General features: G+C 37.3%; 1 protein-coding gene and 1 long non-coding RNA gene across 6 annotated transcripts in view; one reads left to right on the top strand and one right to left on the bottom strand.

Annotated features, from left to right (window-relative positions):
- LOC136028291 (syntaxin-1A-like) overlaps positions 1-19,149 on the bottom strand; it is a 133,939-nt gene that overhangs the window by 52,704 nt on the left and 62,086 nt on the right. For 2 of the 5 annotated variants that reach the window (XR_010617801.1, XM_065706041.1), the window contains exon 6: positions 18,135-18,274. The exons of the other annotated variants lie outside the window; for them this stretch is intronic. Coding sequence is in view for 1 of the 2 variants with exons in the window: in XM_065706041.1 (XP_065562113.1) it covers positions 18,155-18,274 (120 nt within the window). In the remaining variant the exon portion in view is untranslated. The remainder of the gene's footprint in view (positions 1-18,134; positions 18,275-19,149) is intronic. 5 annotated transcript variants of the gene reach the window in all.
- Positions 11,249-19,149, top strand: part of LOC136028292 (uncharacterized) — a 54,164-nt gene continuing 46,263 nt past the window's right edge. The window contains exon 1 of the long non-coding RNA XR_010617803.1: positions 11,249-11,401. This is a non-coding gene — a long non-coding RNA (uncharacterized LOC136028292). The remainder of the gene's footprint in view (positions 11,402-19,149) is intronic.

The raw sequence follows: 19,149 nt of genomic DNA on the forward strand, positions 1-19,149 counted from the left end.
TTTTCCACTGGCCAACCAGATTCTTGAAAGATATTCAGAATTTGGTATATTGTTGTTGATTTTTTTCATGTTTATACCTTTTCCTACTTTTTCCTTTTTTTTTTCTTTATGCTATACTCCACTGTTTATTATTTTGATGCATGCGAATAATAAACAAATATTATCAAACCAAATCAAATAAAATCAAATATTATCGTGGTAAAGAACTGCAGTAAGGAGCGACCCGGCTCAATAGTAAACGAAACTCTAAAAAACAGAATTTTGATACTACTAGATAGATCAAAAGAATCGAATTTTTATACTAATTTTAAATATAAAAATCTCATCAAATTTAGTCTTACTCATCAAAAGTTACGGGCCTGAGACAATTTTCCTTATTTTGGAAAATAGAGTGAAGTACCCTCTAAAAGTCACATAATAACACGAAAATCACGCCATCGCATTCAGCGTATCAGAGAACCATACTGTAGAAGTTTCAAGCTCCTATCTACAAAAATGTGGAATTTTGTATTTTTTGCCAAAAGACCGATCACGGGTGCGTGTTTATTTGTTTGTTTGTTGATTTTTTTTCAGCTGTGATCAAATCGACCAAGTGGTTCTAGTTTTTTATTGTTTTGAAAAGTAGAGTTGGTAAAAACAAAAATGCCTAAATTAGCAAAAAGTGCCTAAACTAGCAAAACCGGGACACACAGACCGACCGACCGACAGAATTTGCGATCGCTATATGTCACTTGGTAGATATCAAGTGCCATAAAAAGCGCAATTATTTTGTTAATAACACATTACATCACGGATTCCTTAAGTGGATATGGCACCTTAAAATCATTTACAAGCCTCAGCGTCGACTGACCGTCACAAATACAAAGGGCCCATAAGGAAATTCTCTCAGAGGACTAGCCATCATTGAGAGCTATTGAGAATCTGTGGTTTGACTATAAATGATTCAAAAGATAATGTAATTTCAAGTGTATAGTGCCGGTAATCTTGTTAATCAAAGCGGGTAGCACTACAGGGAACTTCTAAGGCTGTCACATTGCTCAAACGACCTATTGTTTTAAACTCATTTTTAGTGTTTATGCTAGCAGGTATGCTAGAACATTTTTGGGGACTGCCCTTTCCTCAACTTTAAAAAAACTAAATATATCTATCTCGGACACAGAACCAGAGGGGTTAAATGGTTTTTTAATATTTTTAAAAGAAAGCAGATACAGGCTTATAGTTTTCTATCGTTTGTCGAAATACCTTGTACAAGCTTTACAAGTCATATCTAGACCACTCAATCTATTTTAAATAGTTAGGCAACATAACCCCCCCCCCAAAAAAAAAAAATATATATATAATGTGCTAAATAGGGTGATCCTTTAAGGTATCGCGTCGCCTTAAATGAAGACATATTCATTTTTGAAAAAAAAGTTCTTTTGGCTTTTTTTGGCGCATTATTTACTATTTAAAAGCATGATTGCTAAGAGCAAACGAGATCGTGCAAAAAAAGAGAAAAAAGAACAGTCGAATTTTTATAAAAAAAGAACATGCACGTTGTTTTAAGAGTTAGAATACGATCGGCTTCCAGAGAGGAAAACAAGCTTGTCATTTTCTCTATTTATACGATTACGAAAGCTCCCAATCAAAATGGAAACTCCCCTAGTGACAATCATTAGAATTCTATATGGATTTCATCTCCCAATGGATTCATAAAAGTATTCTTTATTGCCAGAGCGATATAAACACCTTTAATAAAAGTAAGTCTCCAACTTCCAAAGGGAACTGTTGACAATATCAAGGAAAGCCGTCTGAGGAAAAAACAACAAAAAAAAAACAAAAAAACTAGGGAGGTGGAAAACCATAGTCTCTCATATAAAAAAAACTTTAAATATTTCAAAATTTTTAACAGTTCACAATAATGAGGGATAAACTGAGTCAACAGAAACCGGAACTCTGTGGATATAATTATAGCCTCTAATTTGAGAGATCAGAGACCCCTCGCGCAGAGGGTTCAAGTATATCTACAAAAAGATGAATTTTAACATTTTCTCCAAGAACAACGGCGATTCGCGTTAATTTTTTTACGGCGTGATTCTTTCCAGACGGCAGTCATAGTTTCGACAAAATTCTAGTGCCCTTTTAAATAACAACAGATCACGGATCAAAGTGCCTCTTTCTGCCATTCAAAACAGCGAAACAACTACGTTGGTACGAACAGCGTCAAGATGCTATCGATAAAAATTCTGAGCAAATGAACCGGTTTATAACCATTATAATATAAAAAAACTTCGTTTTCTTAAAGAGTTAAAGAGGCTGCGTCCCAAAATCGAACCTTAAAACGTACAGGAATTAGAAGAGGCAGTTGGGGGGCTGCCGCCCCCCAAACCCCCAGCTTTTAAAGACTCTTTTGTACAGGTTTTTTGTTTTTTTGCTAACCCCCCGCTCTTGGCTTCGGAAAGGCCCTCTTTTAATTAACAAAAAATTGAAATGAATGAATAATGGAATAACTTCGAAAAATGTTAAACACAAGAGGACAGGAGAACCATTGCGCCGAAACTAGTAATTAGTAACAATGAAGTCCCCCCACAAAAAAAAACCTGTACAAAAGAGTCTTTAAAAGCTGGGGGTTTGGGGGGCGGCAGCCCCCCAACTGCCTCTTCTAATTCCTGTACGTTTTAAGGTTCGATTTTGGGACGCAGCCTCTTTAACTCTTTAAGAAAACGAAGTTTTTTTTATATTATTTCTGTACGTTTTTTAGGACTATAAGAAGACTATTAGGAGAGGCAAACCCCTCGCTTTTAAAGACTCTTTTGTACAGGTTTAATTTTTTTTCATATTAATTCTGTACGTTTTTCTACAATCCATGGTGGATGTAATTTAATAATTCCTGTACTCCTCGTACAGGAATTAGGAGAGGAACCCCCCCCCCCCGCTTTTAAATCATTGTATAAAATAGAAAAAAAAATAGATAGAATGACCGAAATGTTTCTTTTGCTCATAAGAAGCTAATATTCTGTTATCTCTCAAATGATAAGCTGTCCAGGTGTTATCAAAATTTTTTTGATGTTGTGAAAAAAAACCGCCCGTAAGGGACTTGAACCCTTGACCCGAGGATTAAAAGTCTCACGCTCTACCAACTGAGCTAATAACTTGCATGTGTGTAAATATAACTTCTCAATAGCTTTTAAAAATTTCAAATTAACATGGGCTCTTATGGAGAGAAATCCGTTAATTAAATAGCTAATGGGTGGTTTCTGGAAAACAGGGAAGGAGTTATCGGATCGAGCTGAAACTTCGCGGATAAGCTCCTGGGCCGTAGGGGACCTTAACTTGTGAATTTCAGCCCGATCGGACAACGTTAAAAGGGGTGGGGGGGGGGGGGTTGGAGGGTCGAAACTTTCGGGGGGTTAAGATTTTCCTACGAAACTTTCATGGGCACTTACTCGGAGAATTCCGCATCGAATGAGTCTTCGTACACCCAGATCCGATGTCGGATGTGACCTGTAGGCGTCTAGGAAAAAAAAGTAAATGAATTTTAAGTGGCTATGCGTGGTTTCTGGAAAACAGGGAAGGAGTTATCGGATCAAGCTGAAATTTCGCGGATAAGCTCCTGGGCCCTAGGGGACCTTAACTTGTGAATTTCAGCCCGATCGGACAACGTTAAAGGGGGGCTTGGGTTGACAGGTCGAAACTTTCGGCCAGATTTTCCCCATGAAGAAAAAGTTGGAGGGGGATGAAATTTTGCAGGTTTCTTAGTTGGAGCTCGGGCTACGAAATGCATCCCTCCCCATCCGTCTGCGACCACTGGAACCGAAGATCGCTTAACATTGTCGTGTGTCGCCTCTTTATAGAGGCACGAGTGTGCCTCCTTGAAAAGGCCACTCATATAGCTCCATATAGCTCCCAGTTTCAGAGTCTATACTGCCACTGAGTAGCACATTCACTTCAAAAAATCAATGAAGTCCATCAAAAATGATTGGTAGTTCATACAGTATATTAATGCTAAGGGTGATGCAGAGTTACATAGTTGCTCATCAGCTATTAGAGGGAGATAATTGGATCTTTAGATTCAGGAGGAGAGCGGGGGTCATAAATCTTCAATAGTTTTAGACCAAACCTTTTCTCCAGACAACTTTAAGAGCAAAATAAAGGAGAAATTTCACCATTTATCTTCCCTTTATCGAGAGAAATGTATTTGCATTAAGCGTAAAATACAACTGTTTAGTTATGACAGCACCCAGCTTATCGCAGAAGCTTATATTTAATTTTTATGACACTTGGTGTTTACCAAGTGAATTATAGCGATCGCAATTTCTGTCTGTCTGTCTGTCCGTCCGGGTTTTGCTAGTTCGGGCACTTTCAGATAAGCTAAGACGATCAAAGTTGGCAGGCGTATCAGGGACCAGACCAGATTAAATTAAAAATAGTCACTTCCCCAATTCGGCCATCTGGGGGGCGGAAGCAGGCGAATGAAATAGTTGAGAAGGATTTTATTTGCCAATAGCGACAAACATTATTGCTTACCCTTTGATGTATTAATAAACAATAAATAAATAAAACAAATGATTGTTGTTCTTAAGCGTGGCTTGCTTTTTTCGTGGTATGATTCTCGCTAAAGGTGCGAGATGTCTCGGGTTCGAATCCCGGACCACCCCAATTTCTACATGAAGAAGATCCAAAACTAGATAAGTGATCAATATAGCGATCGCTGAAAGTTGCCAGGCAGTATCAGGGACCGGGCCAGATTAAATTAGAAATAGTCACTTCCCCGATTCGACCATCTGGGGGGAGTGGAGGAACGGTTAATTCGGAGAAAATACAAATGACAAAGGTATTGTCCAGTACTACAGAGTAGCTGTTGAAATTTATAAATACCAACATTTAGGTCTAGCTTGGAACAGAGATTCAGGTGATTTAAGAATAAATTAGTCTTATTTCGGTTTTCTCAAAACAAAAGCTGATACTTCCGTAATCCCTGAAATTAATGTTGAACCACTTCCCCAATCCCATAATCAAATACATCATCAACCCCTTAAGTCTCAAAGGGTATCCGCAAGAAATTCAATGGTTAAAATCGGTGACCTAGTTCTCCAATTTATTCAATTGCTGCTTCGTTTATTTGAGCGAATGGAAAAAAATTTTCTTTTATTTCTCGGTTGTTCGTTCGTATCCGTCGATGGCAGCTCAATTTTGCATGAATTTTATGCAAATCACGGATATTGGCGAATAACTCACTTTATTGTTTGTTAGGTATTTGATTTTAATTCTTTTAATTTTTGTTCTTTTATTGAATTTTATTTAATTTTTTAGGCGGTTTTTTCATTGATATTGCTGTACTTTCCGCACTTGTTTTTTTGTTTTTTGTTTATTTCCTTGATCTTATTATTTTGTTCGCGCTGAAGAAGAGAGGCGGTTGTTCTCTCGAAATATTCGCTTTCTGTGCTTTCTTCAGTAGTTTCATTTGACCTTTAAAAGCCCCATTTTAGATCGTTTTCTTTCTTTTTGAAAAAAATGAGGTATTTTCAACTTATGAACGGTAGTTGAAAAAAAATAAAGTACTGTGACAAAGACTTGATCTATAGTACAAAAAAGCAGAGAACTAAGAAGAAGGGGTGTCTATTACCCCATGTTTAGTGGTGCTAATTCACGAAGACTTAGGAGGAGAAGCAAGGATTTCTTAAATTGTTAAAGGAAGATATAAATAAAGGTATTTTCAAAATCAGGACAGGGACGCTTCTTTTTTTATTTGTTAATGAGGATACATTTTTTTTCTCTAATTCCAGGTAAGGGGGGCTAACGGTCAACTTCCCCAATTGGCCCCCTTACCATACTTAAGATATGTCTGAATATGATACTAAAAAGAACACTGAACAAAAAAAAAGTCAATTTTAATGTAAAGAATAACGTTAAAATATAATAAAAGTTAACATTAAACTTTTTCTTTGTCATAACGTTTCGAGAATGTTTCGGGCTAGTCCACAATATTCTAGTGCAAATTTAGCTATTGCAGTCAGTCAATAGCCAAAAACGATCATTTTATATGGTTAGGAGTGTTAGCTGTTTCTTTTCGTTTGAAAGCTGAAAATTATTTTAACATAACTGAAAATTATTGAAAATAAAGCTGCAAATTATGTACTCATTTCACAGTTACCGTCAAAAAATCAGATGAGCAACCCTCAGTGGAGTATCAAAAACATGGTTGACTACGTTCGGATAATATGATTACAGAATTCATCTGCAGCTGACACTATTTTTCTACCTGGTACAAACTTCGACTCTGACTACAGGTTCCAGATATCAAAATTCAAGCTGGGATAAAAACAAATCTTTAAAACAAAAAAATTCCAGATTCCAAAAGCAACTACTCCCTAAACAACTCAAAAAAAGGTCCTTGTATTACCATCCTGTCTACGAAACTATGTTTCATCTTGAGCATATTCGCTCCCTCACAGTTCCATAAGAGATTAACCACTTGGCCGGGCGTGCTACCTCCTAGTTCACAGAGACTGCAAATTATATCCTACCGTGACTATAGGAAAGCTGCCAAGTAGCGCCATCACGTTGTTAATTCCTCGCCAGTCCGTAGAGCGTTAACGCAACCCCTTACACCTTGTATACTGAGGTTTTCTGTAAGATATCCACTATAACTAATTAATCAAAAATCTATTCTGCCTTAAAAGATTTCGCAGATATTTGTTCCACATATCCCCATGGACATACAGCTCAAGATTGGTTAATAAATATAAAGAGTTTTTCCACCGTCCAAACAGTAAACTGTTTGCTAACAATTTTCCCAACAATAGTGCTGCCACCGTCCAACTAAGAACTGTTAGCTAAAATTGTTACAGAATTTCTTCAACAAATCGAATACTTGCTGGAGAAAATTGTTGAAAAATTTTAAGTGAAACAAATTTAGAATTCAGAGTTTAAAGTTCTTGTTTGATTAATTCCCGGTTTTCCTTTTCTCCTGTATTACGCTTCTTAAACATGTTGTCACTGTTTTGTTACTGCAGAAGTTTTTGTTTTTGTCTATATTTCGCGTTTTTATGCCTTTGTATATGAGTTTTCAAATAAAGTAAATTAAAATAAAATAAAAACTCGGGAGCACTGAACATGCTTGATTACGTAACCCAAACAATGGGTAAAAAAAAACATACCAGTGAGAAGTACCACCAGTGTGAAACCAAGTCCAAGAAAGTGATAGAAAAAGACTCTTCATAACATTGACTCAGTTACCAACCAAGAAAGAACCTTCAAAATCTGTAGCATAGGAAAACAAGAGAACGACATCTATGATGCGGAAATAAAAAGCACCTTTTCAACCGTAGATGGTGAATTCCCTAAGTGACCAAAGAATCTCCAAAGGGAGGCGTGTTACAGGATCAGACAGTGTTACTTTGAACCTCATAGATTCGTTGATCTTTAGCAGAGGGTTAATTAAGCCACATGGTCGACAGGAAATGCCCCGTGGCTTCTGGGATATATTCTCTCTTAACAGTTGTTCAATATATTTGTGCGTGCGGTCCTCTCCCTGATATTGGCCGAATGTGGTGCCGAAACAAACTGAAATCTATATACTGATGACATTGTTCAGCTATCAACAATATCCAAGAACTTCAAATAACGCATACTGCCTGAATTTTACAAGCAACGAAGCAACTTGGTGCACAGATTAGTGAAACCAAAGAAATGACGATATCACTCTAGGCGTCAGCAAACTCCTCCCAATATAGTAATTAACTGCGAGCAGGTGGCAACAGGTGATTGTTCTTTCTACCTTGGGCATCTCTTAACGGATGTCGATTACTACACTACTGACACCAAATACCACCTGACCCTTGCCAGTTTTAGAGAACTTTCAAATCTCTAAAATAAACTACTGCCGTTTTTTAATAATTCAACTTTTTAATAGAATACTCATCCTCAGTAAAAGCCAATACCGAGAACGACCTCCTTGCGTTCGAGATGAAACATCTACACCGAATGGTCACAGTCAGGTACACTGACCGCCATGCTACAAATAAGGAAGTTCGGAAAGAGTAAAGTTACCAGAAACGAGAGGATCTTCAACAAAGTCACAAGACAACAATTGCACTGGTAAAATTATGCTGAGCGAACAACCGATGAACGCTGTTTCGCTAGAAGGGGAAGTTAAAAGGACTGGACTTGACGGGAGGAGATTAGTGACTTTGATCGACAACAGATCCCTCAACTATGCAAATCTGTACTTGAGCTTTTCGAGATCTGCCTCATGAAATATCAAAAGGAGTGGCAAAACGTCTCATGAGGGTAGATGGGGCATTAGTAGGTAAGTATACTATTACCAGGTCATTCAATTGAAATTTAGGTGACCAACAGACTGATCTGAGCGAAATAGTTCTATATTGTTGAATAACAATAGTTATTAAAGGGCCACAAACACAATATTCTTTTATGTGAGGAAGAGGCCTAAAACGTTTCAAAGCCCTGAACACTGCTAATTTTCTGGAAAAGCGGCCTGTCGGATTAATCTTGGAGGGAACCTCTCTTTTTTTCCTAAATGATTGTTTCTCTATAAGATCACTATAAAATATATCAAACGAACTTAAGAATCCTACCGAGCATACAAGAATGCCCAAAAAACGCATTGTTGCCAACCAAACTTAAGTCTTTGCAGATACTTCCGGACTCAGGACTATTGATTCTTTCATAAAACCAACAGAAACATTATAAGCTGTTAAAATTTGAACTATATAAACAAATTAGTTTATTTTCCTTCTGAAAATAAACGACATTCTTAGCATCTGACGCTGAAGTTACAATTGGCCATGCAATTTTCCTCTACAGAAAATTAAATTGTATTTAGTCCAGCAAACGAATTGAGTACGAAAAAGAAAAGTTATAGCTTTGCAAAAACAATTTATTTCCCTGAAATAGGTCCCTAGTATGGTATTACAGCTAAGTCCTGTATGGAGGAAAAGCTATCGAGACAGACGCTGATTAGATCTATATACACTATAAAGAAGACTTCATAGCATCGGGAAATTAGTGGCAGCAAGGTCACATCCAATATTTTTTCGGGAGCGGGGTGGGGGAGGAGGGGTACAAAAAACTTTAAAAACGCATAAGCAATGTTTATATGCAGTTTTACTACGTTTTTATTGGACGGTCAAAATTAGAGGGGGGGGGGGTTCAAACCCGCTAGCCCCCTGGATACGGCCTTGAGTGGGAGATGGCCAAAGCCGAAATTTTAAATATGATGGAGGGGTTGAAACAAAAATACTGATTGCAATATATATTATATATTATAATATGTAAGAGCAGTTGAAGATAATGAGAAGAAGTGTTGGAAGGCATATTGGCCACACTTTCGTCCCTCTGATCATACACAATGACATTTTTCGCATGAATCTGATTCTCAATAAGGTAAAACAAGTCTGTCATTTGTAAAATATATACCTAACGGGGTAAATTGTGCCTCAAATTTGTAGCCAACGAGTCCAGAAACCCTTAAATACCATGATTAAGTAGAAAACAAAGATCATTTGTTGAACATTTACTAGATCATTAAGGTTAACCATTCAGGATAATTTCCTAAATAACTCCTAATTGATCATATCTTTAAATTTTAGCTTTAACATATGTCCTTTTAAAATTTAAAAGGGCTACAGAAGCATAACCACGCTGAAACTGGCGCTAAAACCAGCACAAAATGAGAAAAATGTATTCGTAAAGAACAAAAAAAGAGAACATTTCCAGCCAGTGAAAATGAAAAAAACAGTGTAAATATTTCGGCCGACACCCTTGCTCACCCGTCCTCAGTGGATTACTTCAATTACCCTTTCACCATTGTATGAAGAGGGCCTTCTTTTACTTCAGTGGATGCTTTTAACAGTTTATTTTTAATTATTTTAGTCGCTCTTGTTTACGGTTTGGTTTTTTATTTCTTACTGAGGATGATTAAGCGGACGCAACATTTACATTTTTTTTTTCACTGGCAGATTTTCTATTTGTTTTTTTTTGTAGTTACGCAAGGCCGCAACCAGGGGGTGTTTTATGATTTAACCCTCCTCCAAATTTTGACCCGGCTTGTAAAAAGGTAACAAAATGCACATACAATTTGTTGTTTTTTTAAGTCCCCCTCCACCCCTCCCCCAAAAAACATACCTCTACGAATATATTTTTCAATCTTGTCATCATTAGCCCATGTGGTTTCGTATATTATTTAAAACTCGCACAGGAAAATATTGAAAATGTTTGTTACCCTTTGTTACAGAGTTACTCAATAGTCCTCCCTTCTTATTTGTATTCTCCATTTCAAAACACGTTAAATTCATACCCAAATTAATATTATGTTTATTTTATAACCCTTTTATTTGTCTGCTCAATTTCACTATTTACCCTTTTTTTACCTTGTCTTTATATCTTATTTCGTCCCCTTTCAATCCATATTGCATGATATTTTTTTTTTATCATTCTTGGCTCCTTGTCTGTTTTTTGCTTGTTTTTAACTGCTTTTATGAATTCAAAAAAAAAATGTCTGTTAGGGGTTTTGGATGCATCCCTAAGTTTGATTCACCTAGCTTAATAACTTTCTGGGATTCTATAATCCACCAGGTTTAGACAAAACCTAGTTATTCGGTCAAGTGACAGATTACCCAATCTTACTGCCAACTTATATATTTAAACAAGCAAGAATTATGTTTGCATCTATACATCTTCCCTCAAAAAGTGCTCGATATTTTTTACTGAAAATTTGCACACTTTGAACTGGAAATCTGCAACTTTGCAAATCTGCACTGATTGTCTGACCTGAAAAAATTACCTAGATAGGTCACTTCAGAGCGAAACATCATCGAGATTCTTAATAACGACTGAGTTTCCCCTTCTTCAGCATCTATGTTTTGTCACAAAAAACAATAAGATGACATCGATTGTTTTCAAAATATAAATATTAGGGCGTCCTTATGAATGTAAAATAAATCAGTCGTTCAGAGACAAAAATTATAAGAAAAGACTTAAAACTCAGTTTCTCCCTCTTCCAACATCTTGTGTTTTGTCGAGTACCTGTTCTTCTTCCCTTTTCTTTATCCTAAAGAATTCCAGGAGACACAAGTTCCGTGATGGCAGATATGATCCGTAGTATGAATCAAGAAGTAAACAGTCTAAATCGTCCGTCGGCTTAGGGAATTCGTTTTTGAAGACTACGACAAAATTGATTATGTGTTCAACACAACTGGATGAACGTGAGAAAACATGTGATAGAGAACGTAAATGTACAAAGTTCTGAATACTTCCCGGAGCCAAGACCGTCTCGAAACTCATTTAGTTTCTCAGAAAATATATGGAGACTTAGTGATCATGTGGGAAACACTCGGACCCAGCAGGGATTAATTCATAGTGAGAGTTTAATTATTTCATGGATTGCTGGTCGACTCTGGTAAGAAATATGACTAGCACTTTTTCTTTACCAAAGACAACTACAATCGGGTGAATCACTTTTGCTTCCTGCAAAACCTTAAAGGGTGAACTACAGTAGTAGCAAACACGGAACTCCTTAGCCTACTTAAACTTCAACCATACGATTTTACACATGCAATATTTGGACAGGAATATTGTTTTCTCTTTCATCAGCTTCCACATGCATTCTTTTAAGTGTCAACACAGATTCACGATTGAACGGGTCGTACGTGCATTAAGACTCTCTACCGCCAGTGGACGTAAGAAATTCCTATAGATGGTCTTAGTTTAAAGATATATTTGTACGGGCAGTTCAGCCGAAATCTCTCAGCTAATATATTCTCTGAGGCCAGCCTGACTCTTATACATAATAATGATAGATGGTAATAAGCTTACCCAATCTATGGATGTCAGGTGATTGATTTTTTTCAAACGATATTTCGACAGGACCTGTGCCTGTCATCATCAGGTTCAAATTCAAATCTTTTGCCAGAAAATAAAATCACTAAATAAATAAAACTGAAAACCCTGAACAACACCAATAATGAACCTAGAATTATCGTTGTGACATGGCCCGAATTTTGGTAGAGGTCGCTATCCTTGTAGATCTTAAAGAGGTTGGGCCTGTAGGAGAAGGGAGCAGTTTTTTGTTAGTTTTCAATCTATGGTTGAAGGATTCCTAAATTTCGTTACTGTGGAACTCACCATTGTCTTTATGATGGCTGGTTTATTTTTAGCAATTTCCGAAGCTTCTCTGATTTTCTGCTTTAAGACTTGTGGGACAAAAGCAAGAAGTTGGGCCTGGTCAAACTTAATGGAGTGAGAAGGGTTTCAAAAAATATGAGAAAAACTATCTTCCTCCTTTAACTTTGTCTTTTAAAGGCAGGCATCAATGGAATAAACATGTTCTTTTGATCGGTGATATATAGGTCTCATGGTACGACCTATATAGGTATCACCACAACTGCAAGGTATCTCAGTGGATCTGAAGTAAACTTATCCTTGCCTTTGTTCAAAGAATTTAAACCTGATGACAGGCACAGGTCCTGTCGAAACTATCGTAAAAAAAAAAAATCAATCACCTGACATCCATAGCTTAGGTAAGCTTATTACCATCTATCATTATTAAATCCCTCAGCTTGAAATAAGAATTCAGCGTGTCTACTTGTGACAAATGAGCCCCCGAAACTACGAGTACTGTTTGGTATACACACTTTCACGTTCGAGATCTTTATGCAGATCCCAAATTTGTATCCTTAAATTCCGCGTAAAAGTAAACTTTTAGTACCCTCCAATGCTACAAAATACGCAAAGCTATGAACCCCCGGAACAGCTAACAGAGTTCACCGAACTTAAATAATCTACAATTTTCGTGTTCCCTATTTCCTGAACTGTGATTAACCTGACATGCGCTTTTGTGACTACTGTAAAAAGTTGTATAAATCGAGGACAAACTCGTCAAATTTTAGGAGGATACCTTTGGGGCGCACAGACCAAAGCAACCGTCGACATCAAGTGGATAGTCAACCTTCACCCGACCTTCAGCACCATTACCTCTCCCATATTCAGAGGCATTATCTCAGCCAGACCTAATACAATTCTCTTTTGGAATGTTCTCAACCTGGCAAAAGTTGCGCACCCACAGCTTCAATGGTATACCATGTCCTACAAATGACACACTCCTGACGTGATCAAGGACAGCATGTAAATAGCCAGCCGAGTATAATACGACGTATTTAAGAGTTAACGACATGTCGGAAATACTTGAACAGACCTACCTTAAGGATGAAATAAAATGGACCGATTTTTTAGACTTCACAATTGGATGTTAACGCACTGAAATGGCGTGAAACTGTATGGTTGACAATGTATATTTGCACAGAACCCATAGAGCCACTTCAAAGTACATAAAGCAGATAGAGACAAGTCACAAGACTTCAGAATTTATGCAACAATGAAAGTCCGAGTCCCAGCTATCGAAAAAAATGCTCAATTTCGCAGCTGATTGAATTTATAGCAGTTTGGTAAAACTGTACTGAATTTCGGCTGATGTTCCGACGTATATCCACCCATATAAATACTTTTCATCGCCCGAAGCGAAATCCGGCTTGCAATGCCAAATTTGACTCGTGCCAGAGTCTATCTTTAGGGGCAATACTGAAAACCTCGGCTGTGAAATTTCACAGAGGTGTATCTAATACAAAAATTCAATTAAATGATCATTATTTGGAAGCAATTATTGAAAGTCGCTGGGGCAAGAGAGGATGCTCTGAAACTGATCTTATTCTCAAATGGATACAGTTTTATTCCATTATTTCGCGAAATGCTTGTAGCAACTAAAGAAGTCAAGCTAAGAGGGCTCGATGCCTTAAGGTCATTTTGCGAGTCTCAGCTTTGGCTGACCGTCTCAAAGATCACAGGTGGACTAGGGAATTTTCCGAACGCCACAGGGAATTCCCAAAGTAATTTTCGTAATAATGGATAGGGAATTTTAAATGTGTCAACAGCTTGAAAAGCTACCGAGAGACTAGTTAAACATAAAGAAAACGTATAGTCTCTTACTAATTGTTAAGCAAAGTGCCGAATATTCGATGTACATACAATATAAATAATATGCACCAAGTATTGGCAATGTTTACAATCAAGGCAATTAGAACAACAGGGAACGCCCAAAGCCGATAAATTATTCAAATGATCCTTCTTTTGAGCTTATTTTACAAAAAATTCAAGTAGGTAGGCTAGAATATTTTAAGGGACTGTTTTTCTAAGATTTTCAGGAAAGTACATGCCGGCTTTTAGATTGCTGTCGTTTATTCGGATCCCTTATACAATATCTACAAGTTATGGCAAGACCTTCCAATCAACTCTTAAACACAAACTAAAAAAAAATTATAATTGACGAGATAGGTTGATCTTTAAAATATCAAATTGTTTGGTAAAATTTTAGTTAATTGACTTCTTGCTATCTCAGAAGGGTTTAGGTTAGGAAAATGAAACTTTCAGGGATGATTCTACAGACTAAATTATGTCCCGGGACGGTATTTTGAAGCAACTACCTCCACTCCTTCTCCCTCTAGAGGGCCCTGACCTTTGATGACCAATAAACATATGTGTGTTATAAAAGTGAAACCTTGTAAAATAGATCTTCTGCTTAATTGAAGTACAAAAAAATTGTTTTCAGTTTCATAACTTTGCTCAATTCCATTTTATAAGGTTTTAAAGATATGCAAATACATTTCCTAAATTTTGAAAAAAAACATTGATATGGCTCGAAATTCTACTCAAATAACAGGAATTGCATTTTCAGAACTAAAGGCAGAGAAAAAGCAACTCGTAACTGAAAATTAAAGTAAAATGCTGTTTTGTCAAAATTTCAATAGGTATAGACCTGTCATGTAGGCAAATTTCAGGGCCCTCTAGAGGGAGAAGGAGTGGAAGTGGGTACTTTAAAATACCTTCCCAGGACATACTTTAGCCTGCAGACCCGTCCCTGAAAGTTTTATTTTCCTAGCCTAAACCCTTTCCGAGATAGCAAGAAGTCAATTAACTAGAATTTTACCAATTGTTTTTAAAAATTAGGTAAAAATATCTCAATTTGGCTCTTAAGACCCTGCCCAACAACAGGGTTCAAAATGAGAAATATTGTGAATTTACTCTTGAAAGCAACCCCTTTGCACAGTAGAAGAATTCATGAACTCTTCTACTATCAAAACAAGAATGATATCTCATTGTTAGATTATTTCGATATTTATTTTGAAAAATATAAGATTAAATCCTTTTCGCAAGCCATATATGCAATTGCAGTCTCGGTACCTTGTATAATTTACTAGCCTAAATCTCTTCGGCAAGCCAGTTTACGCCAGTATTGACATTGATTCAGACCTCAGAAAGAATATATGCCTTCTTATATTCGTCTGTTTATGACAGATTAATTTTTTTAATTAACTAATCACTCCATTAAGAAAATTAGAAGAAAAAAGAAAATTAGCCCGGGTGGCAGGCATGTATGCAGGACTTTTTTTTTACGGGATGGGGAAAAAATTATAATTTGAATAATTAGTCTCCCAGGCATCTAAAAAAGATCTAGGATCCAACGGAGGGACTCAGTCGAGCTTTGTCCTCAGTGAGCGTCCCTGCCGGGACATTAACCTGGATAAAGAGATATTAAGATCGCTAAACTGGTGTAAAATATGTAAATATTTCTGGCATAAGAAAGGTTCAAATATTACCTCCAAATCCCTTTCATTGTCCCCACTGAGTTAAAATATAGCATCGATTTGAAAGCTTATTTAATCTCACTTAATTGATACTGATTAGGGTATGTTGGATTTTGAAAAATGAATTCTTTCATTGACAGAAATTAAAATAGGCAAGTATTCTGAAATAATATTGCTCTATGAGTCTTAAATTACATCTTAAACAAAAGTTACTGAGATTTATTTTATAGGTCGATACTGACCCATTTTTAAAACTGGAAGGGGGGGGGGAGTATTTAATTGTCCGTGATGAATCTAGAAATATTTTTGTTTCTTTGTCTTATCTAAAACGAATTGATTCTTCGAAAGTGCACCGAGATATGTGTACTCCGATATATGTATACTTGGTAAAGGTTTAGTATCTATCTTCCTTCATATCCATTCATAATGAGTTTTCGCTAGTACTGAAATTTAGCTAGCTTATAGCAATTATGATTGGAACCAACTAAATGGGCCTTCAGTAAAATGAACACAAGAAAAAACAAAAGCTAAGAGCTCATGTGGCACTTGTGACGAGGCAAGAAGAGCTAAGAGCTCATATGGTATGAGCTCTAACAAAATTCTAAGAATCAATAGATTCATTTAAAAGGAAAATCAGAGGCTTAATGCCGGTCAGGATTTAAAATAAGAGCTCTGAGTCACGATGTCCTTCTAAATATCAAAATTCATTAGGATCCGATCACCCACTCGTAAGTTATAAATACCTAATTTTTTTCTAATTTTTCCTCTCCCTCTAACCCCCCAGATGGTCAAATTTGGGAAAACAACTTTATCAAGTCAATTTGTGCAGCTCCCTGACACGCCGACCAATATTCATCGCCCTAGCACGTCCAGAAGCACCAAACTCGCCAAATCACTGAACCCCTCCCCAAACTCCCCCAAAGAGAGCGAATCCGGTACGGTTACGTCAATCACGTATCAAGGACATTTGCTTATTCTATCCACCAAGCTTCATCCCAATTCCTCCACTTCAAGTGTTTTCCAAGATTTCCCCCTCCAACTCCCCCAATGTCAAAAGAACTGGTCGGGGTTTGAAATAAGAGCTCTGAGACATGAATTCCTTCTAAATATCAAATTTCATTAAGATCCAATCACCTATTCGTAGGATAAAAATACCCCAATTTTCACGTTTTCCAAGAATTCCTGTTTCCCCCTCCAACTCCCCCCAATGTCACAGGATCCGGTTGGAATTTAAAATTAGAGCTTAAAAGCACAACACCACCCTTCTAAATATCAAATTTCATTAAGATCTGGTCACCCTTTCGTAAGTTACAAAAAACCTCATTTTTCCAAATTACCCCCCCCCCCCCCCCCCCAACTCCACCAAAGAGAGCAGATCCGGCCAGTTATGTCAGTGACGTAATTTAGAAAGATTTTGTTTTTCCCATCCACTTTCATCCTGATCTCTCCGCTTTGAGTATTTTCTAAGATTTCCCCCCCCCCCAATGACGCTGGATCCGGTTGAGATTTGAAATAAGAGATCTGAGTTACGAGGTCCTTCTAAATATGAAGTTTCATGGATATATGATCACTCCTTCGTAAGTTAAAAATACGTCATTTTTTTTTATTTTTCAGAATTACCCCCCCCCCGCCCCCAATAGAGCAGATCCGTTCCAATTATGTAAATCACGTATCTAAGACTTCTGCTTATTTTTCCCACCAAGTTTCATCCCGACCCCTCCAATCTAGGCGTTTTCCATGATTTTAGGTTTCTCCACCCCAAACTCTCCCCAATGTCACCAGATCCAGTCGGGATTTAAAATAAGAGCTTTGAGACACGATATCCTTCTAAATATCAAATTTCACTGAGATCCGACCACCCGTTCGCAAGTTAAAAATACCTCACCTTTTCTAATTTTTCAGAATAGCCCCCCCCCCCCCAATAGAGCGGATCCGTTCCAATTATTTAAATCACGTATCTAAGACTTCTGCTTATTTTTTCCACCAAGTTTCATCCCGATCCCTCCACTCTAAGTGTTTTCCAAGATTTTAGGTTTCCCCCTCCCAACTCCCCCACAATGTCACCAGATCCAGTCGGGATATAAAATAACAGCTCTGAGAAACGATATCTTTCCAAACATCAAATTTCATTAAGATCTGATCAACCATTCGTAAGTTAAAAATACTTCATTTTTTTCTATTTTTCCGAATTAACGGCCCCCCACTCCCCCCAGAAGGTCAAGTCGGAAAAAGACTATTTCTAATTTAATCTGGTCCGGTCCCTGGTACGCCTGCCAAATCTCATCGTCCTAGCTTACCTGGAAGTGCTTAAAGTAGCAAAACCGGGACCGACAGACAGACCGACAGAATTTGCGATTGCTATATGTCACTTGGTTAATACCAAGTGCCATAAAAACATAAACAAAGGGTAAATGTTACTATATCAAGTCACGAGTCAACAAAGTAAGTGAATGAAAATATACAGTGGGTGGAAAAACAGAACAGATCTGTACATACTGTGTTTTGTCTTTGGATGATCATATTGCAATCTTAGCCTCAGATTTGCAATTATCGACTTTGAAAACCTTTTGATTTGAAGTTGGCTGCGAATTGAAACCATTCCACAATTTTGACCAGGTTTTCGGGATTTGGGGCCACTGCGAGGCATTACAGAAAAAAGGTAATAAAATTAGACTGAAAACCATATGCTTGAATGATTCTTTTTTTCTTTTGTGAAACAAATCTTAGGGGGGTTTAACTAAAATGTTTGTCTAATTCATAAAAACGTAACAAATATATGGCACTTGTGTCGAGCTCGGAACCTAAAATTAGACTCGGTATTACCTAGTATAGCCTAGGTATAACCTAATATTAGACTCGGTAGCGAATCCGGTTCGGTTATGTCAATCACGTATCTAGAGCTTGTGCTTAATATTCCCATCCAGTTTCATCCCGATCTCTCCACTCTAAGAGTTTTCCAGGATTTCAAATTTCCAAGATCTCTGTCACCAGATCCACTCGGGATTCTAAATAAGAACTTTGAGACACGAGGTCCTTCTAAATATTAAATTTCACTAAGATCCGATCACCCGTTCCTGTGATTAAAAATACCTCATTTTTCTAATTTCCCCGAAATACCCCCCCCCAAACTCCCCCATAGAGAAGGGATCTGGTCCAATTATGTCAATCACGTATTTAGGACTTGTGCTTATTCTTCCAACCAAGTTTCATCCCGATATCTCCACTCTAAGCGTTGTCCGAGATTTCCAGTTTCCTCCGTCAACACCCCCCCCCAATGTCACTGGACCCGATTGGGATGTAAAATAAGAGCTTTGGGGCACAAGTCCTCTTAAATACCAGATTTCATTAAAATATGATCACCTATTCGTAAGTTATAAATACATCATTTTTTCTAATTTTTCCAAATGACCCACCCCCCCTAACTCACCCAAATGGAGCGGATCAGATCTGGTTACATTAATCACGTATCTAGAACTTGTGCTTATTTTTACCACCAAGTATCATAACAAAT

Source organism: Artemia franciscana, chromosome 6, assembly GCF_032884065.1.
Source record: "Artemia franciscana chromosome 6, ASM3288406v1, whole genome shotgun sequence".
Classification (NCBI taxonomy): Eukaryota; Metazoa; Arthropoda; class Branchiopoda; order Anostraca; family Artemiidae; genus Artemia; species Artemia franciscana.